The sequence below is a fragment of the Cydia fagiglandana genome, chromosome 21 (assembly GCF_963556715.1).
Source record: "Cydia fagiglandana chromosome 21, ilCydFagi1.1, whole genome shotgun sequence".
In the NCBI taxonomy this organism is placed as follows: Eukaryota; Metazoa; Arthropoda; class Insecta; order Lepidoptera; family Tortricidae; genus Cydia; species Cydia fagiglandana.
The window spans coordinates 12,251,633-12,272,221 of NC_085952.1; the positions used below are offsets into that span (position 1 = coordinate 12,251,633).

The 20,589-nt window shown below is 38.9% G+C and overlaps 1 protein-coding gene across 1 annotated transcript; it reads left to right on the forward strand.

Annotated features, from left to right (window-relative positions):
• The first annotated feature begins 8,798 nt into the window (after positions 1-8,798).
• Positions 8,799-19,466, forward strand: LOC134675240 (uncharacterized). The gene is made up of 4 exons (XM_063533458.1): positions 8,799-8,910; positions 13,860-13,939; positions 18,203-18,405; positions 19,332-19,466. Exons 1-4 carry the CDS (start codon positions 8,804-8,806, stop codon positions 19,464-19,466), a joined length of 525 nt encoding a protein of 174 aa, XP_063389528.1. The 5' UTR covers positions 8,799-8,803.
• Positions 19,467-20,589: the final 1,123 nt, after the last annotated feature.

Below are 20,589 nucleotides of genomic sequence, written 5' to 3' on the forward strand. Positions count from 1 at the left end.
ATTGACTAAACGCTCGGTGGACAGAGAGCACGTTTTTACCAAAGTTGTAGTCTAAATATAAAATGTATTTAAACGTAAAATATGTAAAAGTAAACTGTAGTATTTAGTCATAACAATTGATAATAAGTAAATAAGTAGATATTTTTTTTTGACTTTTTCAAATGATTATTGTTTAATTCTAATTGTTATCTAGAATACACTGTACCTATCATTTGAAATTTAATGTTTTAAGAAACAGTATTTAAATATTTATAAATGGTTTTGTGTTTTAAATTTAATACGTAAAAAATCAACCATAAAAATAATTTCTGGGTAAAATGATCGTTTTCAACAGAATTATAATTCTGACCTTAATCTTTTTCACCCCATCACCCTTCTGTGACAGTCATGTTAACCCCATGTGTGTTTTAGTAGGGTTTGCATTTTGTAGACTGTACCAATGCGGGACAAACGTATTTCATGGCTCCTCTACACGATGGGCCAATGCCGGCCACTGCAAGGGTCGCAGCCATGCGGTAGAATGAGATAGCAATATCACTTGCTCCCTCTAATGCATAAATGCGTCCCTTGGAGTGGCCGGCGTTGGCCCATCGTGTAGAGGAGCCATCAGAAAAAAGTCTGTAATACAATAAAAGTTGACCACCCAAGACCAAGGAAAGTCTGCAACGATTTTGAGAACACGCGCAGTGCAAGTATTATTTTAAACGTCAAACTTCTCTGAAATTGTGACGTATAAATAACACTTGCACTGCGTGTACTATCGAATTCGTTGACTTTTCTTGGTCTAACTTTATCATGTTTTTCTTAATCAAGTCTCAAGTACTAAAAAAAATTATCGCTACTGTAAGAGTGCAGCTTAAAAATGAACATTTGAATCCCTTAACTTTGCAATGTCTACAGGAACGATGCGAATAAGTTAAGCATACATGCAACTAAATTTGTATGACCCATGTGTGATACTTTTGGCGAATGGGGGTTTAAAAGGTACATCTAAATAGCAATTTCTAAAATCTGGATCGACAAAAATACATAATAATATTTAATCATGGAATCTGGTCACAAAATTTCATAAGAATCGGGTTGAGAATTGCGACCTGTAGAAACATCCAGACATAAGAAAGCAGAGGGTCGACGTGTTGGTTCCCTGTCACACTTGCGTACGAATTTACAAGTGCGACAGAGAAGCAACACGACGAACGTGGTTCTTGTAGAGCCCTATTGCCCGAGTCAAAACGGAGAGCTTCGCCAACGCTTCGGTAAATAAGCTTGAAAAGAAATAAGTTTTTGGCAAAAGTTCCATTTTTGGTACAAGCTTTTATCGCTGAGCGTACTTTTCTTTCCACAGACAATTAATACTCATCGAGACCATTCTAAAAATCCCAAACACAAATCCTTAGTCGTACACTCTTGTCAGAGAGATATTGCATTGTCACCCGACTTACTTAATTATGTTTGCTAATTTGCAGCTTCTTTGGAAGTCGGGAAGTAGGTCAAATTAAATTTGCAAGATTTGACCAAACATAGTTATACTTATTTACATAGATACATTGCAAGTTCTACGTGATCGAATCAGAAATGAGGAGATCCGTAGACGAACTAAAGTCACCGACATAGCCCACCGGATTAGCAAGCTGAAGTGGCAATGGGCAGGCCACATTTAGGGCTTGCATTCCGGAATTCCGGAATCTCGAAATTCCGGAATCTCGGACAAATTTTCCGATATTACAATTCCGGAATTGATACAACTGAATATCGAAAATTCCGGAATTGGATTTAAGTACTTTTTTCAGGTTTCAATACGTTTATTATTGAAAATTGTTAAGAAACTAACACTATACTGATGTTTTTTGTTGTTAATAAGTGCCTCTTAGTCATTCAGTGACCTATAGTATGGGTATATTTTACTTTTCGGTTTGATAAAGCAGTGGGACAATATGGGCTCATAAAAAAAAAGCAAAGTGATTTACTTGCTTAGAATAGTCAGAATAGTCTCAATCCTACATGAGCGAATCTTCGATTTAGATAGAAGGTTTTCTCTATCAACGTTTTCGGATCCTGTAGAAGCATATATGTAATATATGATATTCTGAATCATAATTAGAATCTAGGAAGGAAAAAGCCAAATTTCGACCTTCAACTTCTTAAACAACACCACTACGTACTATGTTACGAAGGGTAGGCTGATTATAGAGCTGTTATATTTAACTATTTTATAAAATTATCCATTGAATGGTTTGCTAGCAACTAAATTTTCCCCGAATAAATACCGCGTATCATAGAATTGAATAAAAGTAACCATTTTAATAAGGTGGTAAAAAAGAGATGAAATTATCTGTAGTACTTCAAATTAAATTTCTCTTAAACAATATTAACTTTAATAAACGTAAAGTATCAAAATTTCACATTTTTTGTTGGATTTTACAAAAAAAATTAAGTAAAATACGATAACCCCTAATTCCGGAACCAGTTCCGGAATTCCGGAATTCGAATCCAATATCGAAAATCAGTTCCGGAATTGGAGACCATCCGATATTGCAAGCCCTAGCCACATTGCATGCAAAGAAGATGGCCGATGGGGTCGAAAAGTGCTCGAGTGGAGACCCCGGACTACAGGATGGATAGACGACCTGGTCGCCGGAAGACGCTGGATGCGGGTCGCTTCCAACCGGCACGTAGGAGGGCTTCCAAGGGGGAGGCCTATGTTCTGCAGTGGACGTCTTATGGCTGAGATGAATCATCATCTCAGATGATGATTGCAAGTTAAATAAAAGCTTGTAAAATATTAACATACAGTTTATTTCTCGACAGCATATTTTCGTTAAGATATTACAAGATAATACAATGATCTTCATAAAAATCTCTGGTAAAAGGATTCTCAAAAGACATCATCTGCAACTCAAACGCTACATCAGTAAATTTATCCTGAATTTTCTCGGTCACCGAATTAACTTTGTCCACAACCTTGGTCTTCACCTTGCTATACTTATTCGTAAATTTCGGCTTTCTATTCCGAAGAAACATCCTGAGTTTGTGGCGATTGGACGTCCTTATTTTCACTCTTTGTCGTGGGAGGATGATCTTGCTCTTCGGTTTTCTGCCAACGAGTTTTCTAAAGGTAAATTTTTTGTCGTTACTGGTCGATTGGTCTATTTTTAAAGATGGCAATTGTGGTACTTTTGCTGACTTCATAACTACGTACGGGTACTAGAATTTTACTATTTTTTGGTTTCTCCGAATAATTTATACAGTTGACATGTTAGTTTTGATGAATGTCAAAGTTATGACACGTTTATCATGAAGTTATTAAGTCAAAGAGTCTTGTCCAAAGAGTATAGTAAGTCCCAAACATGATGCTGGCTGTCGCCGGCTCAATGTCACTGTGCGACCGGGACAGCAATATCTTATAGCTCTAAACGAGCAATACTTGTTTATTTATTTATTTATACATATACATATTTCGGGGATCTCGAAAACGGCTCTAACGATTTCGATGAAATTTACTATATGGGGGTTTTCGGGGGCGAAAAATCGATCTAGCTAGGTCTTATCTCTGGGTTTTTATATGTTTTCCGAGCAAAGCTCGGTCTCCCAAATATTAATTAATACTTATGCGCGTCATACAATCGAGATAGTCGTGCAAATTGGTTTTGGTAGGTAACGGCGCCCTTTATTACCAGTACAGGTTGTTTCATCGTCAGTTAAAGAAAATCGTAATACTACAACAATAATAAGAATAAAACAAAAGATAAGATAAAAAAGATAAGATAATTTAAGATAAGCGCTGTGTGTATCACGTGCAACAGGGGTCAGTTACACGAGTTTCTGGACTCAAGGAAAAGGGGTCAGGGGCACTTTCCCCGGCGGTCAACGTCAAGGCCGCGCGCACTTTCTATTTGATCTGGATGCGTATACGCATAAGTTACAGATGAATCTTACTGCAATATAAAGCTTGGCCAGCATAGACTAGGAATCCTCTAGACCGAGTAGAGCAATTATTTCATGCAACCGATGATGCTAAAAATGCGGGGGTGCGCGGAACGAGGTGAGCGAAGTCCCGTGTCGTGATTGGTCCGTTCAAAGACACGGACGTCACACAAAGACACTTTCGACTCGAACATGGAGTAAAATTACCGTATGCGTGGCAGAGGGGGTAGCGCGACTATGCTCAGCCTGGAGGATGTTTTGTCTGTGCTGGCCAGTAATATATGATCACGCGCCATGTTGCGGAATTTGACTGGAACTGGAGTCTGGAACTAAACTTTTCATACTATACTGAACTGTCACCCTATACATGAGAATAACAGCACCCTCTGGACTATGATCATATACTCTGTATCTTTAGGTATTTAATTAAAAGTAAACAAAATCTACCCTCAAATTGTTCCTTAAGCCAGTTGCAGGTAGAAGAAAACAAGAAAACATTACACGATCAAATAATGCAGGTTAAAGTCATGTCGTTCAGTGACTGATCCAGGCAGTTTTGTATTTGGTTGGTTAACCAATAAATGTTATAACTACCCGAAATTTACAAATTGTTTGTTTACTTTTATTATTACAAGCTTTTATTTAGTTTCACCTGACCGTTGTCGGTGTGTAATTAAATCTTGCAAGTTAAATTTGATCCATCCACTTCCCGGTTTCCGATTGAGCTGAAATTTATTTTATTTACATAAGTACGTAATAATTACATTTAATTACATACGTAAGTCGGGTGACAATGCAATATTATGGTGTCATCGAGCTGATCTGATGATAGAGATCGGAGGTGGCCATAGGAACTATGTGATAAAACAACGAAACCTAATTGTATTTGGGGTTTTTAGAATTGTCTCGATGAGCATTAGTTGCCTGTGGAAAGAAAAGTACAGTCAGCGATAAAAGCTTGTACCAAGAATGAATTTTTTGGCAAAAACTTATTTAAATACCTAAAGATACAGACTATAGTCGTCTATTGTTTTATCTGTCCACTCAACATATACTGCCCCTTATACTACGCGCAGCTCGCGCTTACACAATACTAGTCAGAGTGCATTGCCTTACTTACCTCTTATATCATATTATATAATAAAGCGCTGGTGGCCTAGCGGTAAGAGCGTGCGACTTTCAATCCGGAGGTCGTGGGTTCAAACCCCGGCTCGTACCCATGAGTTTTTCGGAACTTATGTACGAAATACGAGTATAATTGATATTATACTCCGGCTCCGGCTGTGGAATGAGCTCCCTTCTAAGGTTTTCCCGAGGGTCTACAGTAGGGGGTTCTTCAAAAAAGGAGTGTACAGGTTTTTAAAAGGTCGGCAACGCGCATGTAACACCTCTGGAGTTGCAGGCGTCCATAGGCTACGGTGACTGCTTACCATCAGGCGGGCCACATGGCCCTTGTTCACGATAAATGGAGGGACATAGGGCCCGATTCGGATTTTGAAATAGACATCTATTAGATATCTTTTAGTCATCACCAAGATACGATAACGATATGTTTAAGATCTAACCTGTCAAATTTGACATTTGCGCGAATCTGGAGATACTCTTTAACGTTTTCCACAGGATATAAACTTAGAGATCCAATTCACATCTAATACATATCTTACTCTACCTAACGTAAAAGTGACATTGGTTGCCCGAATTGCGCTGCAAAAGAGAACTAGTTGATATCTAAACCATAACGTATCTAGAATGGATCTAGTACGTGTCGTCTCTTGTGAATATCTTGAAGTTCGAATATGGCAGATAGTTGTTGGTCACGATCTTCAGTCATGAGGGTTCGTGGGCCATACTGAAAGTTTCAGGATTCTGATGTATGAGAAGACTTATTTTTAGGGTTCCGTACCCAAAGGGTAAAACGGGACCCTATTACTAAGACTTCGCTGTCTGTCCGTCCGTCTGTCACCAGGCTGTATCTCACGAACCGTGATAGCTAGACAGTTGAAATTTTCACAGATGATGTATTTCTGTTGCCGCTATAACAACAAATACTAAAAACAGAATAAAATAAAAATTTAAATGGGGCTCCCATACAACAAACGTGATTTTTGACCAAAGTTAAGCAACGTCGGGAGGGGTCAGTACTTGGATGGGTGACCGTTTTTTTTGCTTTTTTTTGTTTTTTTTTTTGCATTGTCGTGCGGAACCCTTCGTGCGCGAGTCCGACTCGCATTTGCCCGGTTTTTTCTAAGTGGCCAGTCGAGGAATTTTCAGTATCACCTAAGTATGACGAAGAAGAGACTTCCCATGCAAGATGATAAAACTGTCAATTTGTTAAATAAATTGGTATATTGATGGTATTATTGGTATTGGTAAAGTGAGCCGCAGTGAGTTCGACAAAAAACGTGATGAGCTTAAGGCTCGGCCGCCAACCTCAATTTCCTACAACTATGTAGGTGGTGTGCTGACGTGCCCAAAATGCGCTCGAGTATTTAGCAAGAAGATAGGGTACGTGAGCCACCTAAGAGCGCATCAGAGAGTGGATCAGCTACACTCTAATAACACGAGCTAAAAATTGCCTAGTCCAGAACACACAGTCGCTGGGGCCGAAATCGGTCAGGAGAGCATCATCATCATCATCATTGGTAAAGTGTTATATTGGTATTATATTTTTGGTAAGGCACACGCACGTAGTGAAAGCGTCGTAACATTGCATAAAACTTTGACACAGAATGTATGAATGCCAAGTACTCCGTGCCAAGTATCTTAGTAGAACGAATTTCTTTTATAATGCTAATAATTACCTACGAAATTAAGCTAGGTACACTATTAGAATGAGTAAAACACTAAGTACCTAATAAAATAACTCTAACTACGTAAGCACGTAGGCACGTACCTATATTTAATTGCTCGAGTTAGACCAAGAAAAGTCTGCAACGATTTTGATACCATACGCAGTGCAAGTGTTTTTTATACACGTTTGACGTTTAAAATAACACCTGCACTGCGTGTGCTATCATAATCGCTGCAGATTCATTTTGGTGTAACTCTATACTCTGTATCTTTAGATACTTAAATAAAAGTAAACAAATAATTAATAATGACTTACGGCTCCGAAACGTGGTCTTTCACTATCGGCCTCATCTCAAAATTCAAAGTCGCTCAACGAGCTATGGAGAGGGCTATGCTCGGAGTTTCTCTGGGTGATCGAACCAGAAATGAGGAGATCCGTAGACGAACTAAAGTCACCGACATAGCCCACCGGATTAGCAAGCTGAAGTGGCAATGGGCAGGCCACATTACGCGCAGAGAAGATGGCCGATGGGGTCGAAAAGTGCTCGAGTGGAGACCACGGACTAGCAAACGCAGCGTAGGACGTCCACCCACAAGATGGACGGACGACCTTGTTAAGGCCGCCGGAAGACGCTGGATGCGGATCGCTTCCAACCGGTACGAGTGGAGGTCCAAGGGGGAGGCCTATGTTCAGCAGTGGACGTCTTATGGCTGAGATGATGATGATGAAACAAATAATTTGTACATTTTCGGGTAGGTAGTTATAACATTTGTTGATTAACCAACCAAATACAAAACCACACGGATCTGTCACTGAACGACCCGACTTTAACCTATATTATTTGATCATGTAATGTTTTCATTTACCCTAAGCCATTTGAGGGTAGATTTTGTTAACTCTTTTTTAAATACCTAGCCTTTTTTAAACAAGGGCAGACTACGGAACGGATGAACATTGAATGGAGAACATGAACCCTACGATTGAATTAGTTGTAATCAAATTTCGAGAAAGTCGTCCCAAGCGCCCAAAAATACTATGAAATATTACCAGAGCGCGCAAGTTTGAACTTATTATAGTTCCGTTTAAGAACATTGTTACCAACTAACACATTCATTCGACGTGTCTTTATAGTATTGTAATAAGGTTTAATTTTGCATGTGCCGGTGGTAAATGTTTCAGCTCTTTGTCATCCTATGGATGCCGCGGAAGCATGGGCCTAAATAACGTATGAATGAAGGTTTAGCTTATGGTGGAAGTAGTCTTGACACTTGAGATTTTTTTTTTAAAGACGCACATTTTATTTACAACAAAATAATTTAAATCCTTTTTTATTGCTTTAGTCACTGTGGCTGCTCGCACTTAGGTATAAACATATAACCCAAATGTTTCAGAATGGAACAACAGAATCAGATTTAAATATCCAGACTTGAAAATAGGCAAATACATTATAAGTGACACATAAAATCTCTGTCTCCTAATTTGTCTTAAACGACATAAGTGGCTAACAAACAAACAACCTGTTCGATGGAAAATACTCTATTAACTTCTGCATCACAAAGTCCGAGGTTATTAATTATATTTTCTTTACAGTTTGCAGCTTTATTCATCCTACTTAGGTCACTTAGGTACTTAGGTATTTTGTCAGCCAGAAAGTTACATTCATATTTATGTTACTACCCTTCCGATAGGTACATACGTAATACCTAAAATAGTTTTAAGTGGCATTTAGTCTCTTCATGTTTAATGAATTTACGAATACTCAATTCATTACAAAACCTAACCGGGACTAACGTTTAGCATATGTGTAAAGTTCACACCAAATACCAAAATTCATATCAAAATTTGACCGCAATGAACACTAAGCTATGTTACTATGTACATACAAGTACCATATGGTACTTACTACGCATGTACCTTACTACTTGTATATACAAGTACCAAGACCGCGTCATCCCAAAAACCTTTGCCACAATTACAAAATCTTCCCGCGCCCAATATAAAAGCGGCGCGTCTGGACTCACCTCACTTGATCCTCGACCTTCCAAGGAGCCAGACGTTAAAAAGAAAAATTAAAAATAAAAATTAAAAATGAAAGTGTTGTGCGTCTTACTGATTGTTGCTGTGGTTGGGTGCTTTGCGGCGCCTGGGACTGGTGAAGATAAAGTTGAACTATTCTCGGGGGTTGCTATTGAAAAGTAAGTCTATTTACTTCCTATTAACTAGGAATCACATAGAGTTAGACCAAGAAAAATCTGCAGGGATTTTTATAGCCCACGCAGGGCAAGTGTTATTTATACGTCATAATTTCATAGAAGTTTGACGTTAAAAATGACACTTGCACTGCGTGGGCGTGAGCTATCAAAATCGCTGCAGACTTTTTTGGTCTAACTCTAACTATAATATAGTCCAGTATATTACAGTTATGGTCTAAAAATAGGTGACTAGGATTTTTTAGGGTCCGTACCCAAAGGGTAAAAACGGGACTCTATTACTAAGACTCCGCTGTCCGTCTGTCTGTCACCAGGCTGTATCTCATGAACCGTGATAGCTAGCTATCACAGTTGAAATTTTCACAGATTGATGATCACAGATGTATTTCTAATGCCGTTAAAACAACAAATACTAAAACTGAAATAAAATAAATATTAAAGTGGGCCTCCCATACAATTAAGCGTGATTTTTTGCCGTTTTGTGCGTAATGGTACGGAACCCTTCGCGCGCGAGTCCGACTGGCACTTGACCTTTTTTTTAAGCATTCATCTCCTCCACGCATCCTTTAAGGATGACTCACGTTAGACAGGGCCGTGTCCGGGCCGGAGCTTCCGTCGCTTCGTTTTCTATGGATAGCATCGCGTGATAGTCTGTCATGTCATAGAAAAGTAAGCGCCGGAAGCTCCGGCCCGGACACGGCCCGGTCCAACGTGAGTCATCTTTAACATAGCCAAAGTAAGAAAGCAACTGATGTTAACAGATGGTGGACAAACGTGTTTTGATCCTCATATTGTATTGTATATATAAATGGTTGACAGGTAGAGAATGCCTCAAGGCGTTAAGTCCGCCAATTGTACTCTTTTTTTGTAAATTTGTGCAATAAAGTTTTTAATAAATAAATAAATAAATAAATAAATATTGAACTTATAAAAGATAAAAGAGAGAAGTATTTTGTATAATAAAAACCTACGTAATGCTTATCGTTTGTGAGTCATCCTTGCTTGACATACATAAAAACACGGCTCTTATTTGCCTGTGACATTCCTTTAACATGAAATGGAAATTCCTCAAAAGAGAAACTACTTAACAAGGATATTTTAATTATATTGGATACTTAACTTACCAAAAAGTAAATGTATCAAACTTCAAAACACACCAGCCTTCTGTAATATTGAACCGCTATTCATCAGTCGGACATCTCATTTTTCCGGATATTCTAAAAAAACCGGTCAAGTGCGAGTCGGACTCGCGTTTAAGGGGTTCTTTACATAAGTCCGACTCCCGCTTGACTGCACATTTCTAATAGGTTTTCCTGTCATCTATAGGTAAAGTACCATTTTCCGTATATTTTTTCAAAATTTTAGGCCCAGTAGTTTCAAAGATAAAGGGGGGGGGGAATAGTCGGACAGCCAGACAGACGCATGAATGATCCTATAAGGGTTCCGTTTTTTTCCTTTTGAGGTACGGAACCCTAAAATTATTACATTGTGCAATGATAAAGAAAGGATTATTGTACCGTTAAAAACTGTTTAAGTTTGATGGTATTACGAGGTTGGTTTGAGAAGTAACTGGGATACAAATTCAGATATGGTTTTAGCCGGCAAAATAATAAAAGTACGCGAAATAGATGAAGACATAACCATCTCAACTGAGTGAGCTCTTCACATTTGTTTTTAGGTCGAACCAACGGCTCGATTCGGGAAATGATATGTGACGTCCCATGGGTACGTCGTATGTACGGTACCTTTAATACCTTATTTCGGTTGGCGCTTACGCTATTATTAACGCCGCTCCAATATTATTGCGACTCTATGCGACGTAAGCGGGGCAATGGTACCTTTTGACGTTCCGCGGCAAAAGGTACCATTGCCCCGGTTGAATATTGGAGCGGTGTTAATAATAGCGTAAGCGCCAGCCGCCATAAGGTACATTTATCCGTGGGGCGTCACATATCTTTACTGTATCGTATCTAGTTAATCTCTAATTCGTTTCCCGAATCGCGCCGTAAGTTACTTATCAAACCGCCCTAGTATAATCTTATTTCTATCATGTCACTTCCCAAATGTATTAATAACCCAATTAACAAGTATTAAGTACCTACACTTTCACTGTTACATTGTATGTAAATAAGAAACACGCACGTTGATGTCATCTTGTTATTCATCTATTATTAAGTGGCTTGTGTATTAAAAAGAGGTTCTACAATTCTTTTTGACTTCAAAAAGAATTGTAGAACATTGTACTTTATGCATTTAACAGGAACAAATCTATAGAAATAGGACTAACCCCAATACGAAACCATGACTCATTTCCACACAAACCTTAGCATTACGTGTTTAGACTAGCGGCTCGATTCGGGAAATGAATTATAGACACTCACTAGATATGAAATAGTAAAGATATGTGTCATTCCACTGCAAAAGGTACCTTATAGCGGCTGGCGCCGCGATTCGGGAAATGAATTAGAGAGTCACTAGATATGAAATAGTGAAGATATGTGACGTTCCACAGAAAAAGGTACCTTATGGTGGCCGGCGCTTACGTCGCATAGCGCCGCAATAATATAGGAGCGGCGTTAATAATAGCGTAAGCGCCAACCGCCATAAGGTACCTTTACCCGTGGACGACACATATCTTTACTACCTATATCGTATCTAGTTAATCTCTAATTCATTTCCTGAATCGCGCCGTAGTTCATTTCTCAGGTCCCTTTTGTGTTCACTGAAACATGCGTGGAAAATGAACATTGTTGTAACGGTTACGAAAACGCTTTCCAACAGGTACTTACTGGTCAGGCGTAACTAGTGTGCCTTTTCTAAAACAAATATCATGTAATGAGAGCGTAACTAATTTCTGTTCTTACGCTGTTGCCTATTTTTCGACTTACAGAATTAAGTATGTACCTGTACGTAAGTTTCATAAAGACACCTCTTCTTCTTTTATTATCCCGTTATCCCGGCATTTCGCCACGGCTCATGAGAGCCCCCGGCCAGGCCGCTTGACAACTAATCCCATGTTTTGACGTAGGCACTAGTTTTTACGAAAGCGACTGCCATCTGACCTTCCAACCCAGAGGGTAAACTAGGCCTTATTGAGATTAGTCCGGTTTCCTCACGATGTTTTCCTTCACCGAAAAGCGACTGGTAAATATCAAATGATATTTCGTACATAAGTTCCGAAAAACTCATTGGTACGAGCCGGGGTTTGAACCCGCGACCTCCAGATTACAAGTCGCACGCTCTCACCGCTAGTCCACCAGCGCTTCTATACAGTAAAACACCTAATAAGGGTTAACTGGAAGAGATCCCTGAAAGGGATAAGTTCGCCTTTGTACTAATGATGTGTGTTCTTTCATGTTTTATGTTTCTTTTTGTACAATATAGTATTTTACTACTACTACTACTACCACTAATGTGTAAATGTCACGCCCTCGCTAGACAAAGAATGAAGGACTTTGGAGCAGGATATCTGGAACCAAAGGACTTTAAAACGCTACCCATGAGCTCCATCACCCTGCACATGGATATGGTGGGAAAAGCTCTTGAGTAGTTGACGGATCTTTTCTAGGGGGTAAATGCACAAAAGATCTCTATAGGTGGAAGGTCCCCCGAAAATAATAGGATACGTTGGATAACATAAGATAAGTATGTACATACCTAGGTATTTATAGTAGCTATAGTATTTGCTAAGAATTCAATCTTGTAGACAAAACTTATGGTGGTGTACATATTTAAAATATCTATATATCTACTTAGATATATAAGCATCTATCTATCTAATACCTTTAAACTTATTGGCTTATTGGAATTTGAAATTTCATTGTGCTGTGTTTCTTCCTTATTTCTTTTGAATCTTCTTTAGTAATAGGAATTCAAAATTAGTTACTCTGCTTTTGGCGTTAAATGAATGTGTAGTGCATTAGTGCTAACCACCAATTGTCTTTCTTAATCTGAATTTACTGGTGAGAACCTGTAATTGGCTTTTTGTATCACATCTATAAAACCTATTAACATGTTAACAGCTGTTGGATCTCCGAATAGAAATAAATAAATAAATAAACGAGCAATGCTTGTTTATTTATTATATTGTATTTCGAGGATCTCGAAAACGGCTCTAACGATTTCGATGAAATTTACTATATGGGAGTTTTCAGGGATGATAAATCGATCTAGCTAGGTCTTACCTCTGGAAAAAACGCGCATTTTTGAATTTTTATATGTATTCCAAGCAAAGCTCGGTCTCCCAGATTTAATAAATAATATAAGTAATTATTGTATCACACAAGTTAATAGATATTGAATACTTTATGGAAATAAGTTAAGTGCTTAATTTTTAAGCTGTACTCATACTTAGGGCGTACTGAAAATTCCTGGACTGGCCACTTAGAAAAAAACCGGGCAAGTGCGAGTCGGACTCGCGCACGAAGGGTTCCGTACCATAAAGCAAGAAAAAACGGAAAAAAATGCTAAAAGAAAACGGTCACCCATCCAAGTACTGACCACGCCCGACGTTGCTTAACTTTGGTCAAAAATCACGTTTGTTGTATGGGAGCCACATTTAAATCTTTATTTTATTCTGTTTTTAGTATTTGTTGTTATAGCGGCAACAGAAATACATCTTCTGTGAAAATTTCAACTGTCTAGCTATCACGGTTTATACGGTTAGTTCGTGAGATACAGCCTGGTGACAGACAGACGGACGGACGGACGGACGGACAGCGAAGTCTTAGTAATAGGGTCCCGTTTTACCTTTTGGGTACGGAACCCTAAAAGTCTTAGTAATAGGGTCCCGTTTTACCTTTTGGGTACGGAACCCTAAAAATCAGTCGTCTCATATATCAGAATCAAGAAACTTTCAGTAAGGCCCACGTATCCTTGAACTTTAAGTAGGTACTAAACGAATAAATATTAAAATTGTTGTCATATTGTTACAGGGATGCGTCTGGAGAAGAAAAACTTAACGTCAAATTTGAACCAGGCGAGCTGAAGGAAGCGGCCAGAACTTTTGAAGAAGGTAAGTTAAAAAAAACAAAGGAAGAAAGGAAAGATGGAAGGAAGGAAAGGAAGGAGAAAAGGAAAGAAAGGTAGGTAGGTAGGAAGGTAAGTATCTTCTTCTTCCTCGCATTATCCCAACATTTTGCTGCGGCGCATGGGAGCCTGGGGTCCGCTTGACAACTAATCACAAGAATTGACGTAGGCACTAGTTTTTAAAGCGACTGGCATCTGACCTTCCAATAACCCACATAGGAAACTATGGTTGTCGCCTTAGCTGAAGCCAGTCGCGCAATGTCGCCGGGTCGTTAATAAGAACGATAGCGATAATCGTCACGAGCGAAACGAAAGTCAATGTCGGTTCAATGTCCTCTTACGTTCAACATTCGGTCAAGGTTGCTGGCTGGCTCTGTTCTGGTTTCCTACGGCTTGTTTTAAGGAAACGTGTTTAAATAGGACTTGTATAGGTAATAATGCTGCCTTCGAGCCATGTACATAGCTTATTTCATTGGTCATTTTCATTTGTAAAATTTTGCGAAAGAAACTGTTCAGTGTTTAATCCCTAACCTCATGAAAACTGTATGAGAAGCCCACTCAGAACCCCTAGTGCGACGTATGCGTTTGCGTTAGGTGCCATTTTGTATTGGAATTTGAGTTTCCAAAACGTCCCGCTTGGCGCGCTGTTCAAAATCCCAAATAAAAATACCTAGATATAACGCAAACGCGAACGCATATCACGCTATCGAATGATAACACTAGTATAGAGGTACCTAATTTCTGTGTAGTCTACAGTGACATTTCTGTTGGCAAATCATATCCACAACTGTTTCATACCATGATTTTCGTTAATTTCTGATCAAGTTCCATCACAAAAGGAAACGAAAGTCAATGCAAACAGTTCAATGCCCTCTTACGTCGGACAACGTAACTACGGTCAAGGCTAGCGTGTTGCAATGGCAACGCGTAGCGACTGACGGTGTGGTCCAAGTACAGTGGACGTCAAATATATATTTCCACTTTTAGTTCTTACCTCTTTGTAATAAGGCGAAAAATGTATAAATATCTTTGACGTCGCGTCGACTGTTCTATCGTATTTCTGTGTCTTTTATGTTTTTAGGGTATCGTACCTAAAGCGTAAAAACGGGACCCTATTTCTAAGAGTCAGTGGACTCTTAGAAATAGCGTCCCGTCTGTCTGTCTGTCTGAGTTTTTATGATTTTTAAATAACAAGTTAGTAGGTAAATATATCTTCGTCGTGCAGTATATTGTAATTATCTGCATTCAGTCAAGAAGTTCAATTTAGTCTATTAAAATACGGCTACAAATATAATGACCACCAAAAAATACTTTGGTACCCTAAATAAAAAAATCATGCTTACCAAAAAAAATTACTGAACACCAAAAAAATAAGACCTAAAATTACAAAATGTACCACCATTTTAATTACGACTGCACTTCAAATTGTATTCGAATACCAAATATATTGAATGATTACCAAAAATCATTAATGATCACCAAATCTTGAAGACCAAATAAATGCGATATTTTCACCTAAATAAACCACTATGATACCAAAAAATTTATACATATTACCAAATAAAGTAAAATGATGCCAAAATTACTAGCCCCTCCCGCTCAACCCCCGTACCCCGCACCGCATAACTTAGGTAGGCATACTGAAATGCTACTAGAAAAGTATGTTAGGTTAGGTTTGTACTGCTATCAGTTAAGTGGGCTAGGTTAACACTGCGACCCTTACAGAAACGAATTGCTACTAGAAAAGTGGGTTAGGTTAGGTTTGAACTGCGACCCTTACAGAAAAGAAATGCTACTAGAAAAGTGGGTTAGGTTAGGTTTGAACTGCGACCCTTACAGAAACGAAATGCTACTAGAAAAGTGGGTTAGGTTAGGTTTGAACTGTGACCCTTACAGAAACGAAATGCTACTAGAAAAGTGGGTTAGGTTAGGTTTGAACTCCGACCCACACAGAAACGAAATTCTACTAGAAAAGTGGGTTAAGTTAGGTTTGAACTGCGACCCTTCCAGATAAGAAATGCTACTAGAAAAGTGGGTTAGGTTAGGTTTGAACTGCGAACCTTACAGAAACGAAATGTTACTAGAAAAGTGGGTTAGGTTAGGTTTGAACTGCGAACCTTACAGAAACGAAATGTTACTAGAAAAGTGGGTTAAGTTAGGTTTGAACTGCAACCCATACAGAAACGAAATGCTACTAGAAAATTTTGCTTTGCTTTAATAGGATAGCAAGATTTAAAATTTTGGTTATAATTTTACATTAAAATGGAGTTCTAATTTTGGTGGTCATTTACTATTTTTGGGTTTACAATGACTATTTTGGTGTCATTTTATTTAATAGGATAGCACGATGTAAAAATTTGGTTATCAATTGACATTAAATTGGGGTTTGAAATTTGGTAATTATTTACAATTTGTGGGTTAATAATGATTAATTTGGTGTCATTTCCTTTAATAGGATAGTAAAATGTATTAAAATTGGTAATCATTTCACATTAAAATGGTGTTATAATTTTGGTGATCATTCATTATTTTAGGGTGGTAAAGTAGATTTTTTTGGTATTAAATTTTATTAAATCTGGTGATCAGTTAAATAGCAGCCTTAAAATACTGTGCTCTGAGAATATGTATGTCTGCGGTTGCATCTATTTGCCACGACTCTTCATACATTTTGCGGCTATTAGCCCACGGACATATATTTTGAGAATGACCAAGGTATTTAAGGGTACACCGTAGATAAGCATATCCGAATAGAATAGACTTACTGCCGTATTCGAACTTCAAGATATTCACAAGAGACGACACGTACTAGATCCATTCTAGATACGTTATAGTTTAGATATCAACTAGTTCTCTTTTGCAGCGCAATTCGGGCAACCAATGTCACTTTTACGTTAGATAGAGTAAGATATCTATTAGATGTTAATTGGGTCTCTAAGCCATATCCTGTGGAAATCGTTCAAGAGTATCTCCTAACATATCGTTATCGTATCTTGGTGATGTCTAAAACATGTCTAATAGATGTCTATTTCATAATCCTAATAGCGCCGATACTCTTACTTTGTCGGCTTAAGTTATTACTTCGAAAGTGGGTTTAACCAGTTCGATAGCCTATTACGTGTGTGCCGCGTGTCATGTCAAGGTGCCTACTATATGCACGCGTTTATCTAGTGTGGTCCGAGGTCCGAGCGATAAGCGATGCTTTTGAATTCCCAGTTTTAACTCCTTAAGGAAAAGCTGGTATCGTCTTGGGTAGTCCCATTCGTTTTTCGTCAAGTTCTTTAATTAGTCCTATTCTGCTTTCGCCACTCATTCTACATTCAAAGCCCTCGACGATTGTGACGAATGTAGAATGGGTGACGAAAGCAGAATAGGACTAATTTAAGAACTTGACGTAAAACGAACGGGACGACCCAAGACGATACCGAAAAGCTTATGGTTTTACCAGTGGTACGTTCCACCAAACTACAGAGCCACTTTAAAGACGAGACGAGAACTATTTCTGTAGTAAATTAAAGGATGACTCACGGTAGACCGGGCCGGAGCTTCCGGCGCTTTTTTTTCTATGGAAAGAACCACGTGATCACTGATCAGCCGTCATAGAAAATGACACTACGGCCCAGGCACGGCCCGGTCTAGCGTGCGTCATCCTTAAAACCGATTGAAGAACCGTCACACTTGCTGATCAGTCTCTCACAATACATGCACAAAAAGGCGGTTAAATCCAACAGAAGTGGTTATTTTATACTTAGGTGAAACTCTGTCAGTCTTTCGGTCGTTTTCTTCCTTTTTCTTCGGAACAATCATTCTTAAAAAATGTAATTAAAATTTTCTTTACAATCGAAGTACATATAGTCTTTGAAATTGTCTGCAGTAAAATCGCTAACAAATTTGATTATTTTATGCTTAGGTAAAATATCTGTCAGTCTTTCGTTCGTTTCTTTGGATTCCTATTGTTTTCTTAAGAAACATGCAATTAAAATTTTCTTTATCATTGAAATACATATATTATACCTACGTCTTTGAAAGTGTCCATAGTAAAATCGCCATAAATTATATTTCAAAATCATCATCATCATCATCATCATATCACCCAGAGGACGTCTACTGCTGGACATGGGCCTCCCCCAAAGAGTGCCACAATGACCGATCATGCGCCACCCGCATCCAGCGGACTGCCGCGACCTTTATCAGTTCGCCAGTCCATAGGTTCAAAATATGTGCTTATTAATTATATGTTGTAATTTTACAGCTCGTGGCAAAATCAAGAAGTACACGCCCCTCCTCGCAGGGATTGGCGTGAAGGTGATCGCCGTAGTCGGCCTCCTCTTCGGTGGCCTCACGCTGCTCGTCACCAAGGCCCTGGTGGTAGCCAAGCTGGCTTTCCTGGCTGTGGCGGCGCTTGGTATCCAGAAACTGTGGAGCGGTGGTAGCTTGAACAACATTAGTGGAAAGGTGAGTTTACCGAACGCTTTGAGTCAATACAAGTAAATTTAGGAACTCTTGAAGAGCAATTGTGAACGCCTCTTCGGTGGTCTCACACTGCTCGTCACCAATGCACTGGTGGTAGCCAAGCTGGCCTTCCTGGCTGTGGCGGTTCTGGATATTCAGAAACTATGGAGTGGTGGTAGCTTGAACAACTAGGTGGTAGTAGAAAGGTGAGTTTACCGAATGCTTTTGTCAATACATGAACGCCTTCTCTTCAGTGGTCTCACGCTCCTCGTCACCAAGGCCCTGGTGGTAGCCAAGCTGTGCTGCGCATCCAGAAACTGTGGAGTGGTCGTAGCTTGAACAACATTAGTGGAAAGGTGATTTTATTCAACTTTTTGATTCTATGCAAGTCTTTTTAGGAAGTCTTGAAGCATTTGGCGAGATTCAGGGCTGTTCTGAACGCCTCCTCTAATATAATCTGAAGTTAAGACAACTGCTGCAATTTCACCAAAGCATTCAGAAACTGTGAATTGTGAAACAATTTTTTTTTTTTATGTAAAAATTTAATTTTCGTCTGAACAAGTTGTTAATTTTAATATGTTCATTAAATACTTAGATCTAATAATTCCCGTGTAAACAAAAAAAGTTAAAAAATCAACATGGTTTTTGAAAAAATATTTTTGAGTCTAGGGACATGAAATCAGTGTTCTAAACCTTCACAAAGGAGGAGTTTTGGCCGAAGAGTGTCAAGTTTCGGCAGTTCCGCTGCCGGCTCTCTGACACTGCGGGGTTGCGAACTGCATCGCAGCCATAATATGTAGTGTTTAGTTTTATAATATGTAAATGTGTTTATGCTAGTTTTAAGGTATTTATGTATGTCTAGTTGTCTGAAATAAAAAAGAATATTTTTATTTCATCTCTAAAAGTTGATTCATTTTTTTTTCTTCCAGCTCACTGGCTTCCAGTCGGCATCTCCGCAATGGAACTCCCCCACAGCACCAGCGTCTTCCTACCCCTACGCCAGATCCTCGAGCATTGCTCAAGACGCCAACGACTTGGCGTATAAGGCACAGATACCCTCTTAAAGTTACGCTATTGTTTATTAGGATCTATATCTGAATCCCTAAAGTCTTTTTTGTCATAATGATCAGTTGTCCTAACACTAAAAACCCTAATTTTGGTTTCCCTATTATTGATTACTTATCCTAATGTTATTAAGCATATTTACTTTTTTGCGAGGGTCGCAGTTCCTAACCCTAACCTAACCCACTTTTGTGGCAGCATGTTCTATAATCTAACCATTTTTCAGAACCTTACATTATGGAAAATAGTCGTTATGACAATTGATCGTTAGGGCATGTGCCCATTAGGACAAACCAGTTAGGGCAAGTGACTTCAGGACAAACGTTGCTAGGGATTCACAATGACACCCGTTTATTACTTAAATATAAAGTCCTTCTATGCTAAGTTTGTCGCTCATTGCTTCGCCAAGTAGGATGACTCACGCTAGACCGGGCCGTGTCCGGGCCGGAGCTTCCAGCGCTTACTTTCCTATGACATGACAGGCGATCACGTGATGCTTTCCATAGAAAACGATGCACCGGAAGCTCCGGGTCGGACACGGCCTTGTCTAATGTGAGTCATCCTTGGCGTGGAAATACATTCTCACCATTATAGATGCTACAAACTTAAGCTTCACACACCTTTAATTCTACAACTGGTGACTGGAACGCAGCTATAAGTTAGACACGGTAGAGATATCTGCATCTCATGTATACATATTGCTGCGTCCCTGTCGTCAGTTCCTGAAGTTGGTGTGTGATGCTCTTTAGCGTAAATGAACCATCTAAGAGATGACATTTATCAACGTCTTACAGGAACCTTTTGATCGCAAAGTCAGTCGTTCAGTCGACGTCAAAGATATGTTTACACTTTTAGCCTTATTACAAAGGAGTAAGGTGCAAAAGTGTAAACATATTTTTGACGTTGACTGTTCAGTCGTAATGGTGCGTCCATACTGAGCCATCAAACAATCATTATCATATTTGCTGCGATTGCTCTTAGACTTAGTGTGGACGTAATGATAAGAAATAAACATATGTAGACCTGCAGAGTCTGATACTAAAAAGGTGCGAAAATATATGATGATTAATTGATTATTTATTATATCTAAGGGTATTTCTTAATTCTTTATAGATCAGTGCAGGA

What these genes read in the sequence shown, in the direction of transcription:
- LOC134675240 (XM_063533458.1), top strand. Translation starts at nt 8,804, where the DNA reads ATGAAAGTGTTGTGCGTCTTACTGATTGTTGCTGTGGTTGGGTGCTTT. An exon ending in TCGGGGGTTGCTATTGAAAA is followed by an intron (nt 8,911 to 13,859) that starts GTAAGTCTATTT and finishes ATATTGTTACAG; the next exon opens with GGATGCGTCTGGAGAAGAAA. An exon ending in GGCCAGAACTTTTGAAGAAG is followed by an intron (nt 13,940 to 18,202) that starts GTAAGTTAAAAA and finishes GTAATTTTACAG; the next exon opens with CTCGTGGCAAAATCAAGAAG.